We start from the raw sequence: 12,790 nt of genomic DNA, 5'->3' as shown, positions 1-12,790 counted from the left end.
AGGGCTGCATTGCTTTTTCTTGGCTCTGGTCGCCCTCGGGTTTTTAAGGTTACAGATTGTGTTGCAAGCAGACTTACTTCTACATGCCATTAATAAATAATGAGAATTTAGAAAAAGGGGGAAACATCTATGTACCATGAAGCCAAAAATCATTAGCAAACACATCCATTCTCCAGAGGCTGGCTCGTTCTCGCATAACCAGCACCTCAAATGGCCCTGTTGGGTCTCAGTGTGGGCTGTGGGTGCCCCCTTCAGGCTCTGGGGTGAAATGCATGCTGCTCTCATTTGAGATACTAACGAGTCAGCCGGGCAGTTGTTTTGGTTAAAACGTTTCGGGAAACTTCAAAGGAACATTGTGGCCCAGCTGTGTTGGTGTGGCCAGACGGAAAGCCCTCACATCACCAGCCTTCACCTAATATCAAAACCAGGCAGGTAAAATAAAAGACAGTGCCGTTCAAGAAAAAAAAAAACAAAAAAACATAGATATATTCATTGTATTCATTTGATTAAATGATGCTTTTGCACCAGATGAGCTCTGTTTAAAATTGCCTCTGTCTGTAATAAACAAAATTAAAACTGGAGAGAGGCACCCCATGACCTCCTCACCTTCCTGCTTCCTTCCACAGCCTGAACTTGTTCTCTCACGTAATCCCCGGCCTTAACTCCTTCCTCCCAGACCTTTGGTTTATCTTGCCTTCATGTTTAGTCTTGACATTCAGGGACAGAAGCCCCACTGACTGTCCTCTCCAATGTGGTCCTATGCCAACGACGGTGTGAAGGTGAGAATGATCTTTGAACTTCAGTGGCATCTTGCTTCCGCCTCTCCTGTGATATTCTTAACACAGTCCTTCTAAGATGGAGAGTATTTGACATTATATCTCCACTCCTCTCCTCTCCTCTCCTCTCTTCTCCTCCCCTTCCCTCCCCTCCCCTCCTCTCCTCCCCTCTTCTGCCCTTGTCAGCTTCCTAAAGGTGGGGCCTGGCTCTCACAGAGTGTGGACCCTTAGGTCCTGCCCATGGTGGTGCCCCCCATGACGAGTGACCCCATGAATGAAGGAGCACAGGAATGCAACTCTATTTGCTTCATTTTCTTCTCTATAACAGCTGCTTAACAAGTTAGTTCTTCCCCAACCTCAAAAACGAAGAAGACACAGAGAAAATAAGACCAGTGGAGCAGTTCTTCCTCCTCTCCTGGGAAAAATCCTTTCGACTCACATTCACCTTGATTCATTCTTTCAGCAATCATTTATTGACAACTTGCAATAAGTTAAAAGCATAAGGTGAGGAAATGCTATTCTTCTTTACTTTTCCTCTCACTGTAATTGCTGCTGAATATAATATTTCCAACTTTCCTTCATGCCATTTCTTTATTTTTCACCAGCCTCATTAAAATATAATGGACATATAACAAGGGGTCAATTTAAGTTGATTTGATAAACCTACATAGGGCAAAATCAGTACCAGAAAGCATTAGCTAACACCACCATCATGTCACAAAATCACCATTTCTTTTTTTGTGGTGAGCACATTTAAGATCTGCTCTCTTAGAAACTTTAAGTATATGATGCGCTTGTTGCCATTTCTTAGTCACGTGACTCCTACATGCAGTGTGGAAGGCTGGCTCCTTCTCGCTCACCCGTTCAACATTGTGCTTCTACTCTGTGCTGAACTGGGCCAGGTCCTGAAAATGTAGAATCAGTTAAAACATAGAACTAGAGCATAATTCCCTGCTCCCTAAGTGTGAGCTGTGTGCAGTGACTTCCTTCTAAAAAGTACCATCTGGAAAGGGAGAAAACGAGTGATTTGTATAATGGAGAAAGCCGAGAAGCTCTATGTCAGCCAGCTGATCCAGATCAACGTCAGCGGTGATAAGTCATGTTGACAGCATGTATCCATGGGAGGATGGGATGACAATGGCACTACGTCTCTGGTCTTCCTCCCCAAACCCATAACCCCAGGCTGATCATGAGGAAGATATCAGAAGAATTGTAACAGAGAGACATTCCACAACATGCCTGACCAGGACTCCTCAAAACTTTCAAGGTCATCAAAAACAAAGAAAGTTAGAGAAACTCACAGACCATTGGAGCCTAGAGAAATATGATGACTGAATGTTGTGTGGTGTCCTGGATAGGATCCTGATCAGGAAAAAGAATATTAGGTAAAAACTAAGGAAATCTTGGGGCATCTGGGTGGCTTAGTCAGTTAAGCCACCGACTCTTGGTTTCAGCTCAGGTTATGATCTCAGTGTCGTGAGATCCAGCCCCTGGGACTGGCTTCACGCTCAGCTCAGAGTCGGCTTGAGATTCTCTCCCCTTCCCTCTCTTCCTTCCCTTCTGCTCCTCCCCACTGCGGGTGCTCGCACTCTCTCTCCCTATCTCTAAAATAAATAAAATAAAATACCCCTAAGGAAATCTCATTAAAGCATGGACTCTAGTTAATAGTAACATATCAATATTGGTTTATTAATTATAAAAAAATCTACCATAGGAATAATAATGGAAACTGACTGTGGATTATATGGAACTCTCTGTACTATCTTTGCAATTTTTCTGTAAATCTAAAAATATTCTGAAATAAAAGATTTATTTTAAAAACTGGATTTGACTTCAAGAATGCTAATGAAGGAGGAAGACAGTGAGTAAAGCCCGTGGTCCGCTCTGGGAAGCAGCTGTGCAGTGGTCGGCGGCGCTGAGTCTGCAAGGTGGGAAGAGACAGACTCTCACAGCAAAGATGGGGCAGTAGCAAAGGTGGGGGGAAGCTCCGGGTGGTGGACGGGCAATTAGAGAAGGTTAAAAATATTGTCGTGACTCAGAAAGGTCCTTGTGGAGGTCATCAGCATAAATTTTGGTCAGGAACAGCCAGCCCAGATGAGCAACTTTCTCATAACAAGCAGGCCGAGAATAGAGAAAGCTAGAGCTATGATCGACCTAGATAAGGAATCCACAGTTTCCCCAAAATTCTCTCTTTTGATAGGAAGCATGATAAATGCACTTTCTTCCTGTTCAAATATTCTTCCAGATTCATTATTCTATGAACCCTCCTCTCCAATTGCCCCTTCTCTCCTGTTTCCCACATTCTGCAGTTTTCACACTGAAAAATATCAATCATGATAGTGCAAAACGTTCTAGGTGGCTTAGAGAAAATTCTTAAATTAAAGGGTTGAAGAAGCAAGATGCAGAAGAAGTTCAAAGAAATCCAAAGGGGGCTGGATCCTTTCAATATAACCTGCCAAGGAAAGATACATATTTCTCCATTTTTCAAAAGGACAGTAAAAAGGAAAAGAAAAACAAAGAGGTCTCCCATTTTTTAAAAGAATCTGAGGGTCAGAGAAATAGAAGCCTCTGGTTCATCGGCCTCTTGGACACCTCAGGCAAACAGCTGAGAACACCTAAAAATGAAGATGGACAGCAAAGAATGACACCAGCTCACATAGATAGACAGGAAGTAATCAGGACAATACATATCTTGTCTCTGGGGAACACTTTCTTAGTTTATAACACATTTTCACACACACTGTTTCATGTGATTCTAACAAAAACCCGATGAGGTGGGCATAACAATTATTAATAATCTCACTTTACATATGAAAGGGAGGCTACTCAGAGACCATAACTGACCTGCCTGGGTTCCCAGCTCAGCACGGATGGAGCTCTGCTGTTTTCCTTTAGCCTCGGCCTAGGCAGGCACCGTACACAGATGTAGGTAAAGAAGACATAGTGCTTGTGACTAAATGTCAATGCATATCTTTATCCCAGAGACACATATGTGAAAATGTAAATATTTAGTTTTCTGCTATCATGACTGCTATAAAGTGAAGGACAAGTATCACTTAAGAAATACTAGAGAATTGAGAAGAGAGAGAGACAGAAAGAAACTTAAACGCAGAGAAACTTGTCAGTTTGACCTTAAGTTAGTTCTTCTTGGATGGGAAATGAGGGACATGAAGCAGGTAATAGATAGAGCCGACAAAATAAGAAGTAAACATCTGGATCGTTACGTGCTCTTTTGCAACAACTGAGTAAGAAAGGAAGGGCAAGACAAAGTTACAGAAATCAGCAACTCAAACTTGTGCAAAAGCACCCCAAATTTATATCATCTAAAAACATGACTCAAAGATTCATAATCACAGCCTATAAATATCCCCCAAGCAACAATATATGTGGAAATAAAGTAAGTGAATTATTCACACCCGTAGGTTCGGGTCATTTCTCTTTGTCCAGTCGTCTAAGGAAGACAATGCTTTACCCCTGAGCAGGTGTCATCCCTCACAAATGAAAACAGCCAAGGAGACTCTTAAGGTGGATCCTGCCACGGATGCCAGGTGTAGGGTTAAAAAGAGGAACCACAGGGAACGGCCTCCCATGGCTCTTCACGCTATTGGGAATGAGGCTGGATCACTCTATTGGCCATTTTTATTTCTCCCTCACCTTGAAAAGGAATAATAGAGAATAGAATCCAATCCAAAAAATCTTTCTGTGACTGGCCCACTTGATTGGAAGAAAATACAGACCACGAACAAGCACATACAGTATAAAGTGCTCTGCTCTGGTATCAGGAAATAGCATGGTGCCAAATCTCATGAAAAACATAAAAGTTGGCAAAGTCAAAGACACTGTTCACGGACACCATTGTGCTATGGTTTTCCCATCGCCGTAAGGGGGAGTCCTATTTGTCTTACCTTGTAAGTCACGTTTCAGATACCAAAGCATTTTTTAAAACCACTGAGAACTGGGGCGCCTGGGTGGCTCAGTTGGTTAAGCGACTGCCTTCGGCTCAGGTCACGATCCTGGAGTCCCAGGATCGAGTCCCGCATCGGGCTCCCTGCTCGGCAGGGAGTCTGCTTCTCCCTCTGACCCTCCTCCCTCTCATGCTCTCTGTCTCTCATTCTCTCTCTCGCAAATAAATAAAATCTTAAAAAAAAATTTTTTTTAAATAAAAAATAAAACCACTGAGAACTGTGCAAATGCAAATGGTTGCTAATTATTATCATTATTGGGACTCTCCCAGATGCAATGCTTCAAAAACACCATTTTTCACAAATATTTCTTCTGTGTGATCGTTTTCTCCCTTTTGAAATTTTTGAGGTTTCCTGATTAAGAATCATCATTTCCTTAAGCCACAAATCATTTCAAAAGATCTATCTGTCCCAGTACTTGGGGGCAGCCTAAATTGTTTGAATCACAGCAGAAATGATGCGGGGCGGGCCCCTGCTGGGTGTACAATAGCCTGAGTGCAGTGATATTTAAAATATCAGGAACTCTAAACACAGCATGTTCAATGCATCCACAGACTAATCCAAATCCAAGCAATTTTATTTTTCCTTTGTCTTCCCAAGGACAGTTTTTCTAGTCTAGTAGAGGAGCTGCCCCAAATTTGGTTTTATTTGTCTTCATTTCTTCTGCATGGAAAGATGCCTAGATGATTTGACCACCAGATATTTAGTCCTTAAATAAGCAATAGTTCCTTTTTTTTTTTTTTAAGATTTTATTTATTTATTTATTGGAGAGCAAGCAAGAGAGGAGAGGGTCAGAGGGAGAAGCAGGCTCCCCGCTGAGCCGGGAGCCCGATGTGGGGCTCGATCCCAGGACCCTGGGATCATGACCTGAGCCGAAGGCAGTCGCTTAACCAACTGAGCCACCCAGGCGCCCAGCAATAGTTCCTTGTTAACATCATAACGCAGACCCTGAGTTGTGCCTTGTTGGCATCTTAGGACCATGTACTGCGCTGCATGACTGTAAGCCAGCAACAGGCTGGTACACGGTCCCACTAATGCTTTGCAACGACCGTGGACTGCCCACGACGTGAATGGCTGCCTGAACTGGGACAATGAATGCCCAGACAGTGTTAAACCACAAAAGACAAGCATTTTCTATGGGAGTATCCGGGGCTTAGTTTTAAGCTCATAGCAGTGGTAGCCCTAGTGCTTCTCCGTCTTCTGTTCCCCAGAGGTAGCCCAGGAGCATTTCAATTGCCTCTGGGCCTTTGTGACAAAAGCACCTCCAAGAAACTATAGATTTTCGCTTAGTACAATAATAAACCTAGTAGACCTGGAATAAATGCCTATTCAGTGGAGGTAGAAAGTTTTATGCATCCCTATCTACACATGTATACACGCGCACACACACGCCCCCACAGACGACATTAAAGCATGTGGGCTTTTCTCCAGTACAGATGTAAAGGTTATGGAAGACACAAATTGGGATGCAGATGTTGTCTGTGCTAATGTCTTATAAGGAGAAATCACCAGAGCTTCAGCTTCTATTCAACACTTTCCTGAGTTGGTGGAAATTGCCAAATCTGCAATATTAACATAGAATTATGGAAATCGGAAACAAAAAGCTGGAGTCTACTGGGAATGCTAAGCTCAAGAGGAACTCAACTGGAAAATTTGGCTAACTAAAAGTGACATCCTTTGTGCTGGAATTTTTCTATCTGAAAGCTTTAAAAAGGCTGTAATTATTTTGAGTTTTCAAGTCAGCCCTTCTCAAACTAAGCCTCCTATTTTCTTTTTTTTTTTTTTTAAGATTTTATTTATTTATTCATGAGAGACAGAGAGAGAGAGGCAGAGGGAGAAGCAGGCTCCCAAGGAGCAGAGAGCCCGATGCAGGACTCGATCCCAGGACCCTGGGATCATGACCTGAGCCGAAGGCAGACGCTTAACCATCTGAGCCACCCAGGCGCCCTAAGCCTCTTATTTTCTTCATTGCTCTCTATACCTTTCCTCCAAGCGAACTCCAGTGTCTGCCACTGGATTACCACTGAAGTGGTAAATTCATACTGGTTTTACACACAAATGCATCTCCAGGGAGTGGTAAGCAACACAACTTTTGTATCCTCTACGCCAAGGAAAACAAAGGAATGTCTGTATATCAAAACTCTTATCTTGGGGCACCTGGGTGGCTCAGTCGGTTAAGAGTCTGCCTTCAGCTCAGGTCGCGATCTCGGGGTCCTGGAATCAAGCCATGTCAGGCTCCCTGCTCAGCAGGGAGTCTACTTCTCCTTCTTCCTCTGCCCCTCCCCCTCACTCGTTCTTGCTCTCTCTCTCTGTGTTTCTCGAATAAATAAATAAAATCTTAAAAAAAAAAACCTCTTATCTTGTTCACAGGCTCAAAATATATGGTAAATAAATCACCTAATAAGAAGTGTCTGATTGAGGCCAATAAATAATTTCTTTGCAAGTTAGTGCTTTTTCTCCATGGAGAAGCTAAGGAATACAAGAACTCAGACTTACCTGGTGGCTTTTGGGTCCCAAATCACAATGTCTGCATCTGCTCCCACAGCTATTCTTCCTTTTCTTGGATAGAGATTAAAGACCTTAGCTGCATTTGTGCTGGTAACTGCCACAAACCGGTTTTCGTCCATCTTACCACCATGCTGTAAAACAATTCAAGAAAGAAAATGCATGTATTTTAATGACCATGTACTTAAACATCTCCTATCAATAAAAGGGCAAGACTTGTATCTCTTAGAATCAAACAGAACCGCACCTAATTTCTTATATTGTGGAGCCAAACACCTCTGTGGATGCTGCTAAGTCTCATATCATAATGATAATGATGGGGATGATGGGGTAACACAAGCCTGAAGACAACTTTTCACAAACCTAAGCTTAACCCCCACCCGTCACTAATTTTTTCCATCCTTCCCAGAATCATACAGACAACAGCGAAACGTTGGCAATAGTATTTTCAATTTTTGTTTAGAGTTTACTACCACCACCTACTACATTTATGATCTAGCTTATTTACTATAGACCTGAGATTTATGAGATGATCATGTAGACAACAGGTAAAATATTATAGAGTTAAAATAAGACAGACCTTTAAATCAGATGACAAGACTTTTAGAAAGAGGAAAAATCAACTCAAGAGATTAAATTTTGTGCTATTGAAATGTACATGAACCAATAATCATGGACAGTCTATTAAAACAGATTTTAATATGGACAAGCTTTGGATAAATGTGGTCTCTCTAAAACCATATGATTTGTTTTTTTTAATGTTGAGAGTTTATCCTTATGTACATTTATATGGTTAGGAGTATCCTTAAGGTTTATTTAATTCTCAATGTGTCCATGTCTCACAAAATGATTAAGAATCACATCCTGAGAGTAATATTCCCATGAGTAAACCATCTCAATGTTTCATAAAATAACATAGTTTCTGTACATTATTAAGAAATATTCAATTTTTTAAAATTTTTATTTATTTATTTATTTATTCATTCTTATGTTAATTCCCATATATTACATCATTAGTTTTAGATGAAGTGTTCCATGATTCATTGTTTGTGCATAACACCCAGTGCTCCATGCAGAACGTGCCCTTCTCAATACCCACCACCAGGCTAACCCATCCTCCCACCCCCTCTAGAACCCTGTTTGTTTTTCAGAGTCCATCGTCTCTCATGGTTCGTCTACCCCTCCGATTTCCCCTGCTTCATTCTTCCCCTCCCGCTACCTTCTTCTTCTTCTTCTTTTTTTTTTCTTAACATATATTGCATTATTTGTTTCAGAGGTACAGATCTGATCAATTATTTTAAACTCATTTATACACTTGATATATTATGAAAGTTTGCCGTAATGAACAGACTCTTATAATAGCACGAGTTCAGAGAAAAAGGTTGAACTTTTAGCAAGAAAATCCAGGCAAAGAGGAAGAGGAATCATCTGGGATGATTAGAGTTAGGGTAGAGGTACAAAGGGCTGAAAGGATGATTAGCAGAAGATAGGGCTATGGAGATGTTTTGAAGATCCTTACATGTAAATTGATTGTTCAAATATCATCCTATAAGTAATGGAGAATATTAAAGGGTTTTAAAGAAGAAAGTAGCATGAATAGTCCTTTGGTTTTGGAAGGCAGCACTGGTGCTAGAGGATAGATAGCACAGGCATATAGCATAGGCAAGTGAGAGCCTGGTAGTAAGGGCACCAGCTGCGAGACTACTGCAATGGTCCAAACAAGAGCAGGATTCAAACTAGAGTAGTAAACATGAAGATGGAAATAAGGAGACATGTTAGAAATCCAACTGACAAGAACTGGTAAATAATTGGAGTTAGAAAGAAAGGTATGTGGAGGGGATTCTGAGGTGTGAGATAATGTCATCTAAGGGAGGGTAATATGTCATCTAAGGGAGGATTTCTGAGAAATGGATGATAATGACATGAAAATGGTGGCCCCAGGTATAACCAGGCAAGTCTCCCCACTGATTGTACAGCTACACATGTCAAGTGGAGGGACAGGTGAACATATGAACATTTAGCCACCTGATTCTCCTCCATGCTCAGGGAGATATTTTTAAATCATGGACATTTAAAAGATTTCTTTTTCTAGACTTTGGATTATTATTTATGTGACTTTATACAGCCGTTTCAAAAATATGATATTCAAAGATCCTCAAAAAGGGACATCTACAAAAATTTCATGAAAAGGAGATATGAACATAATAAAAATCCTTCCTGTATTTTCAATCATTCCAAGTATTTACACTAGTGATACATGAGGAACTGGGATTCAAAAATAAGAAATCAGGTAGAAGGGCTATAACATTTCATAGACTTAGAGAGGAAACCTCTTGGTACCCAATCTAAATTTACCCCCTAATGCCTGTATAATGATGCAATGCATCTTCTAAACTCAATTATGCAGAGATCAAAATGATTTTTTACTATTATCCTGGAGGATGGGGTGACAATGGTCATAGTGTTGCAGTCCCAGTCTCCACTCTAATAAAAACAATCAAAAAGCTTTTCTATGAAGGTTTGTGGTACTCTGATCCTGAAATGAGCCAGATCCTGGCTAAAGAGTTAAGCAAAACAAGCTGGATGCTGTGAAACTCACCACGCCTTTTTCCCATATTACTGACATCCGGTCCTCAACACCGTTCACCCCATTGGGAATCTTAGTGAAATCGTCCTTCCCCAGAGCTTTCTGGCAAGTGTTGAAAGTGCAGTGGTCAGTTCCTGTTGTGGTTAGATCACCACTGAAATAGAACACACAAGAGTGTGGGATGAGTAGATAAAAGACGTCAGAAGGAAACTACCAGAACCTTTCCTGTTCTTCTGATGCCCTTCTCAACTGAAAGTCAGAAAACTGCAATGGACAATGAGTGGCTTTTTCAAGTATATATTTCAGCCATACCCATCTCTATTTTAGAAAGCACTTTTGCGGGCGCCTGGGTGGCTCAGTTGGTTAAGCAACTGCCTTCGGCTCAGGTCATGATCCTGGAGTCCCGGGATCGAGTCCCGCATTGGGCTCCCTGCTCGGCGGGGAGTCTGCTTCTCCCTCTGACCCTCCTCCCTCTCATGTTCTCTGTCTCTCATTCTCTCTGTCTCAAATAAATAAATAAAATCTTTTAAAAAAAGAAAGCACTTTTGGAAAATAATACTCTGATAAGAAGTGTGATGCAGGATCATACTCATGTCAGAAAAACTGGTTCTAGGCTCCATCACTTGCTGGTTCTATGATTATGAGTTTGTCCAATGCTCAGTTTTATCTAGAAATTGATGATGGTATGTACTCGGTGATAATTATTTTAGGATCACTGGCAAAAATGTAAGTGAAAAATCTTTGTGAGTAGAGCACTACACAAAGATGAACCTCAGTGGACCCACATGAACAGAGGCAGCCCCTGGCCAAATGGCAACATTGTGATGACAGAGACGTGACATTGGCTGAGGATGTTCATGTCACCAGCGACAGATAGCCCTGCTTTGAATTGTGAATAATCTTGGAGATGTAGACATGTGAAGGAGGAAGGAGGCCGAAAGAAAAGGGTAAATGAACTCTTGAATGTTGTGAAAAACTCTTTAACTTGGGTCTAGTACCTGAATGGGGAGCGCTGGGGTGTCCATGAATGGTGTATTTCTCAAGAAAAGTAATCATAACTTCCCAGACAGAAGCATCTCTGAAAATGGTTTGGATGGCTGTTCATGGGGATAACCTCTCTGAGGGCAGGATTTTTGCCTTTCACCCCTACAGTGGCTCTGCCCTAGATCATAACCTGTTGGATATATACAGGCGCATCTGCCTCTTGGCTTATAACAGCATAGAAAAATATTCAAGAATATGTGAATGATAAAAACAAAACATAATGAAGAGACCAGGTTCTAGGCAATAAGTGACAGAAAAGATGAGGAAAAAATTAGGAGAGTAAAATTTTAGTAAAAACTATCTGATTTCTCTGTGTCCAGGAGAGATTTTGACACCATACCATAATTAAGTCCCTGTTTTTTTGGTCTCAGGTGAGGGACTCCCCACGGCCTATGATGTCAAGTAGAACAGAACACTGGAGGTCAATGGAAGGTCAGATGATAAGACAAGATGTCCTATGCTCAAACCCGAGACTCACATAATACCTCATTTTGGCAAAACCCTTCACAATCATCTGCTAAATTATTACTTAGCCAATAGATTCATGAGGAAGTGAGGTGTTGAAGGGTCCGGTCGCAGGGGTGGCCCCATAACGTGGTGGGCTGCATGGCGCCACTCTTTATGCCAGTAGTGAGTGCCATCTGTGCCGAGACTTGCTGCGATGGGTTCTCCATAGACCACTTTCCCTGGAAATTTCAAAGGAAGCATTCAGTCCCTTAATTTGCTCTCAAGAGAACCATCTGACAAACACATAAATATTAGTCTTCTCTGTGCTAGCAAAATATGATAGGAATCCCAGACTATAAGTTATCTTTTGTGGGCAGGCTTTAAAAATGAAAACTACGGGGCGCCTGGGTGGCTCAGTCGTTAAGCGTCTGCCTTCGGCTCAGGTCATGATCCCAGGGTCCTGGGATCAAGCCCCGCATCGGGCTCCCTGCTCGGCGAGAAGCCTGCTTCTCCCTCTCCCACTCCCCCTGCTTGTGTTCCCTCTCTCGCTGTGTCTCTCTCTGTCAAATAAATAAATAAAATCTTAAATAAATAAATAATGAAAACTACTGCTTAGTGAGCATTTACTATGTTCCGGCGCAGTGCATGCCGTGGTAGGTGATCGTACCCACTCACTGATACTAGGCTTGACCACATGGCTTACTTTGGCCAATTAAATACGAATGGAAGGAACATGTGCTGTTTCCACGCAGAAGCTGTTATAGCCACAATGAGTTTTCCTTCTGTCCTTAGACTATCACAGGCTGCTTCTTCAGTTGTGTCTCAGGATGAAGAGAATATGGAACAGAGTTAGACCAACCCATGATGGACGTGACTATGAACGAGAAATAAATCGCTGTACTTGGAAACCATTGATATTTCAGATTCATCTGTTACTGCAGCATAGTCTAGCAAATGCTGGCTGATATGTGTGCCCTTCTCAAGAAATTATCTCAAAAACCCTACCAGGCAAATGCTATTATTATCCCCATTAAAAGATGAAAATCAAGTTGATGGGGTTAAATAACTTCTGTACAGGTGCATTACATGTACTCAACATAACATAGATGGAGTTGGGGAGGTAGGATCTGAATCCAGGCATTTTTGATGCCAGCCCTAAATTCTATGCAACATTACCCTTCTGACAATTACCACACGGCCATATGGCATTCAACCACAGCATATCTCTGTTACAAATCGACTGAGAATCTCTTCATACCCTTAAGGAAAAAACAAAAACAAAAACCAAAAAACACAAAACTCCTCCAAAAACCCATGTTAAATAAAAGAACACTCAGATAATAAAATTGTAGCCAGAAATGCACATTTTAAAAATCATGCAAATGAGGCCATCAAAGAGCACACAATGTTAGAAAAGCAAAAAGTGCATAGTGAATTTGAATTTAAAATCAGAATCCTCTCTCTGATTA

General features: G+C 41.5%; 1 protein-coding gene across 1 annotated transcript in view; it reads right to left on the bottom strand.

Moving 5' to 3' along the window:
• The window catches only part of DPYS (dihydropyrimidinase), a 65,541-nt gene that overhangs the window by 21,828 nt on the left and 30,923 nt on the right, over window positions 1-12,790 (bottom strand). Inside the window, exons 5-7 of the mRNA XM_064587999.1 lie at window positions 11,404-11,560; window positions 9,843-9,984; window positions 7,235-7,377 (exon numbers count right to left, since the gene is read on the bottom strand). Coding sequence (XP_064444069.1) covers window positions 7,235-7,377; window positions 9,843-9,984; window positions 11,404-11,560 — 442 coding nt within the window. The remainder of the gene's footprint in view (window positions 1-7,234; window positions 7,378-9,842; window positions 9,985-11,403; window positions 11,561-12,790) is intronic.

This window comes from Mirounga angustirostris, unplaced genomic scaffold (genome assembly GCF_029215605.1).
Source record: "Mirounga angustirostris isolate CCGP_5_RB_7025 unplaced genomic scaffold, mMirAng1.0.hap1 SCAF_4, whole genome shotgun sequence".
NCBI classification, from domain to species: Eukaryota; Metazoa; Chordata; class Mammalia; order Carnivora; family Phocidae; genus Mirounga; species Mirounga angustirostris.
This window is presented reverse-complemented; position numbering and strand designations above follow the sequence as displayed.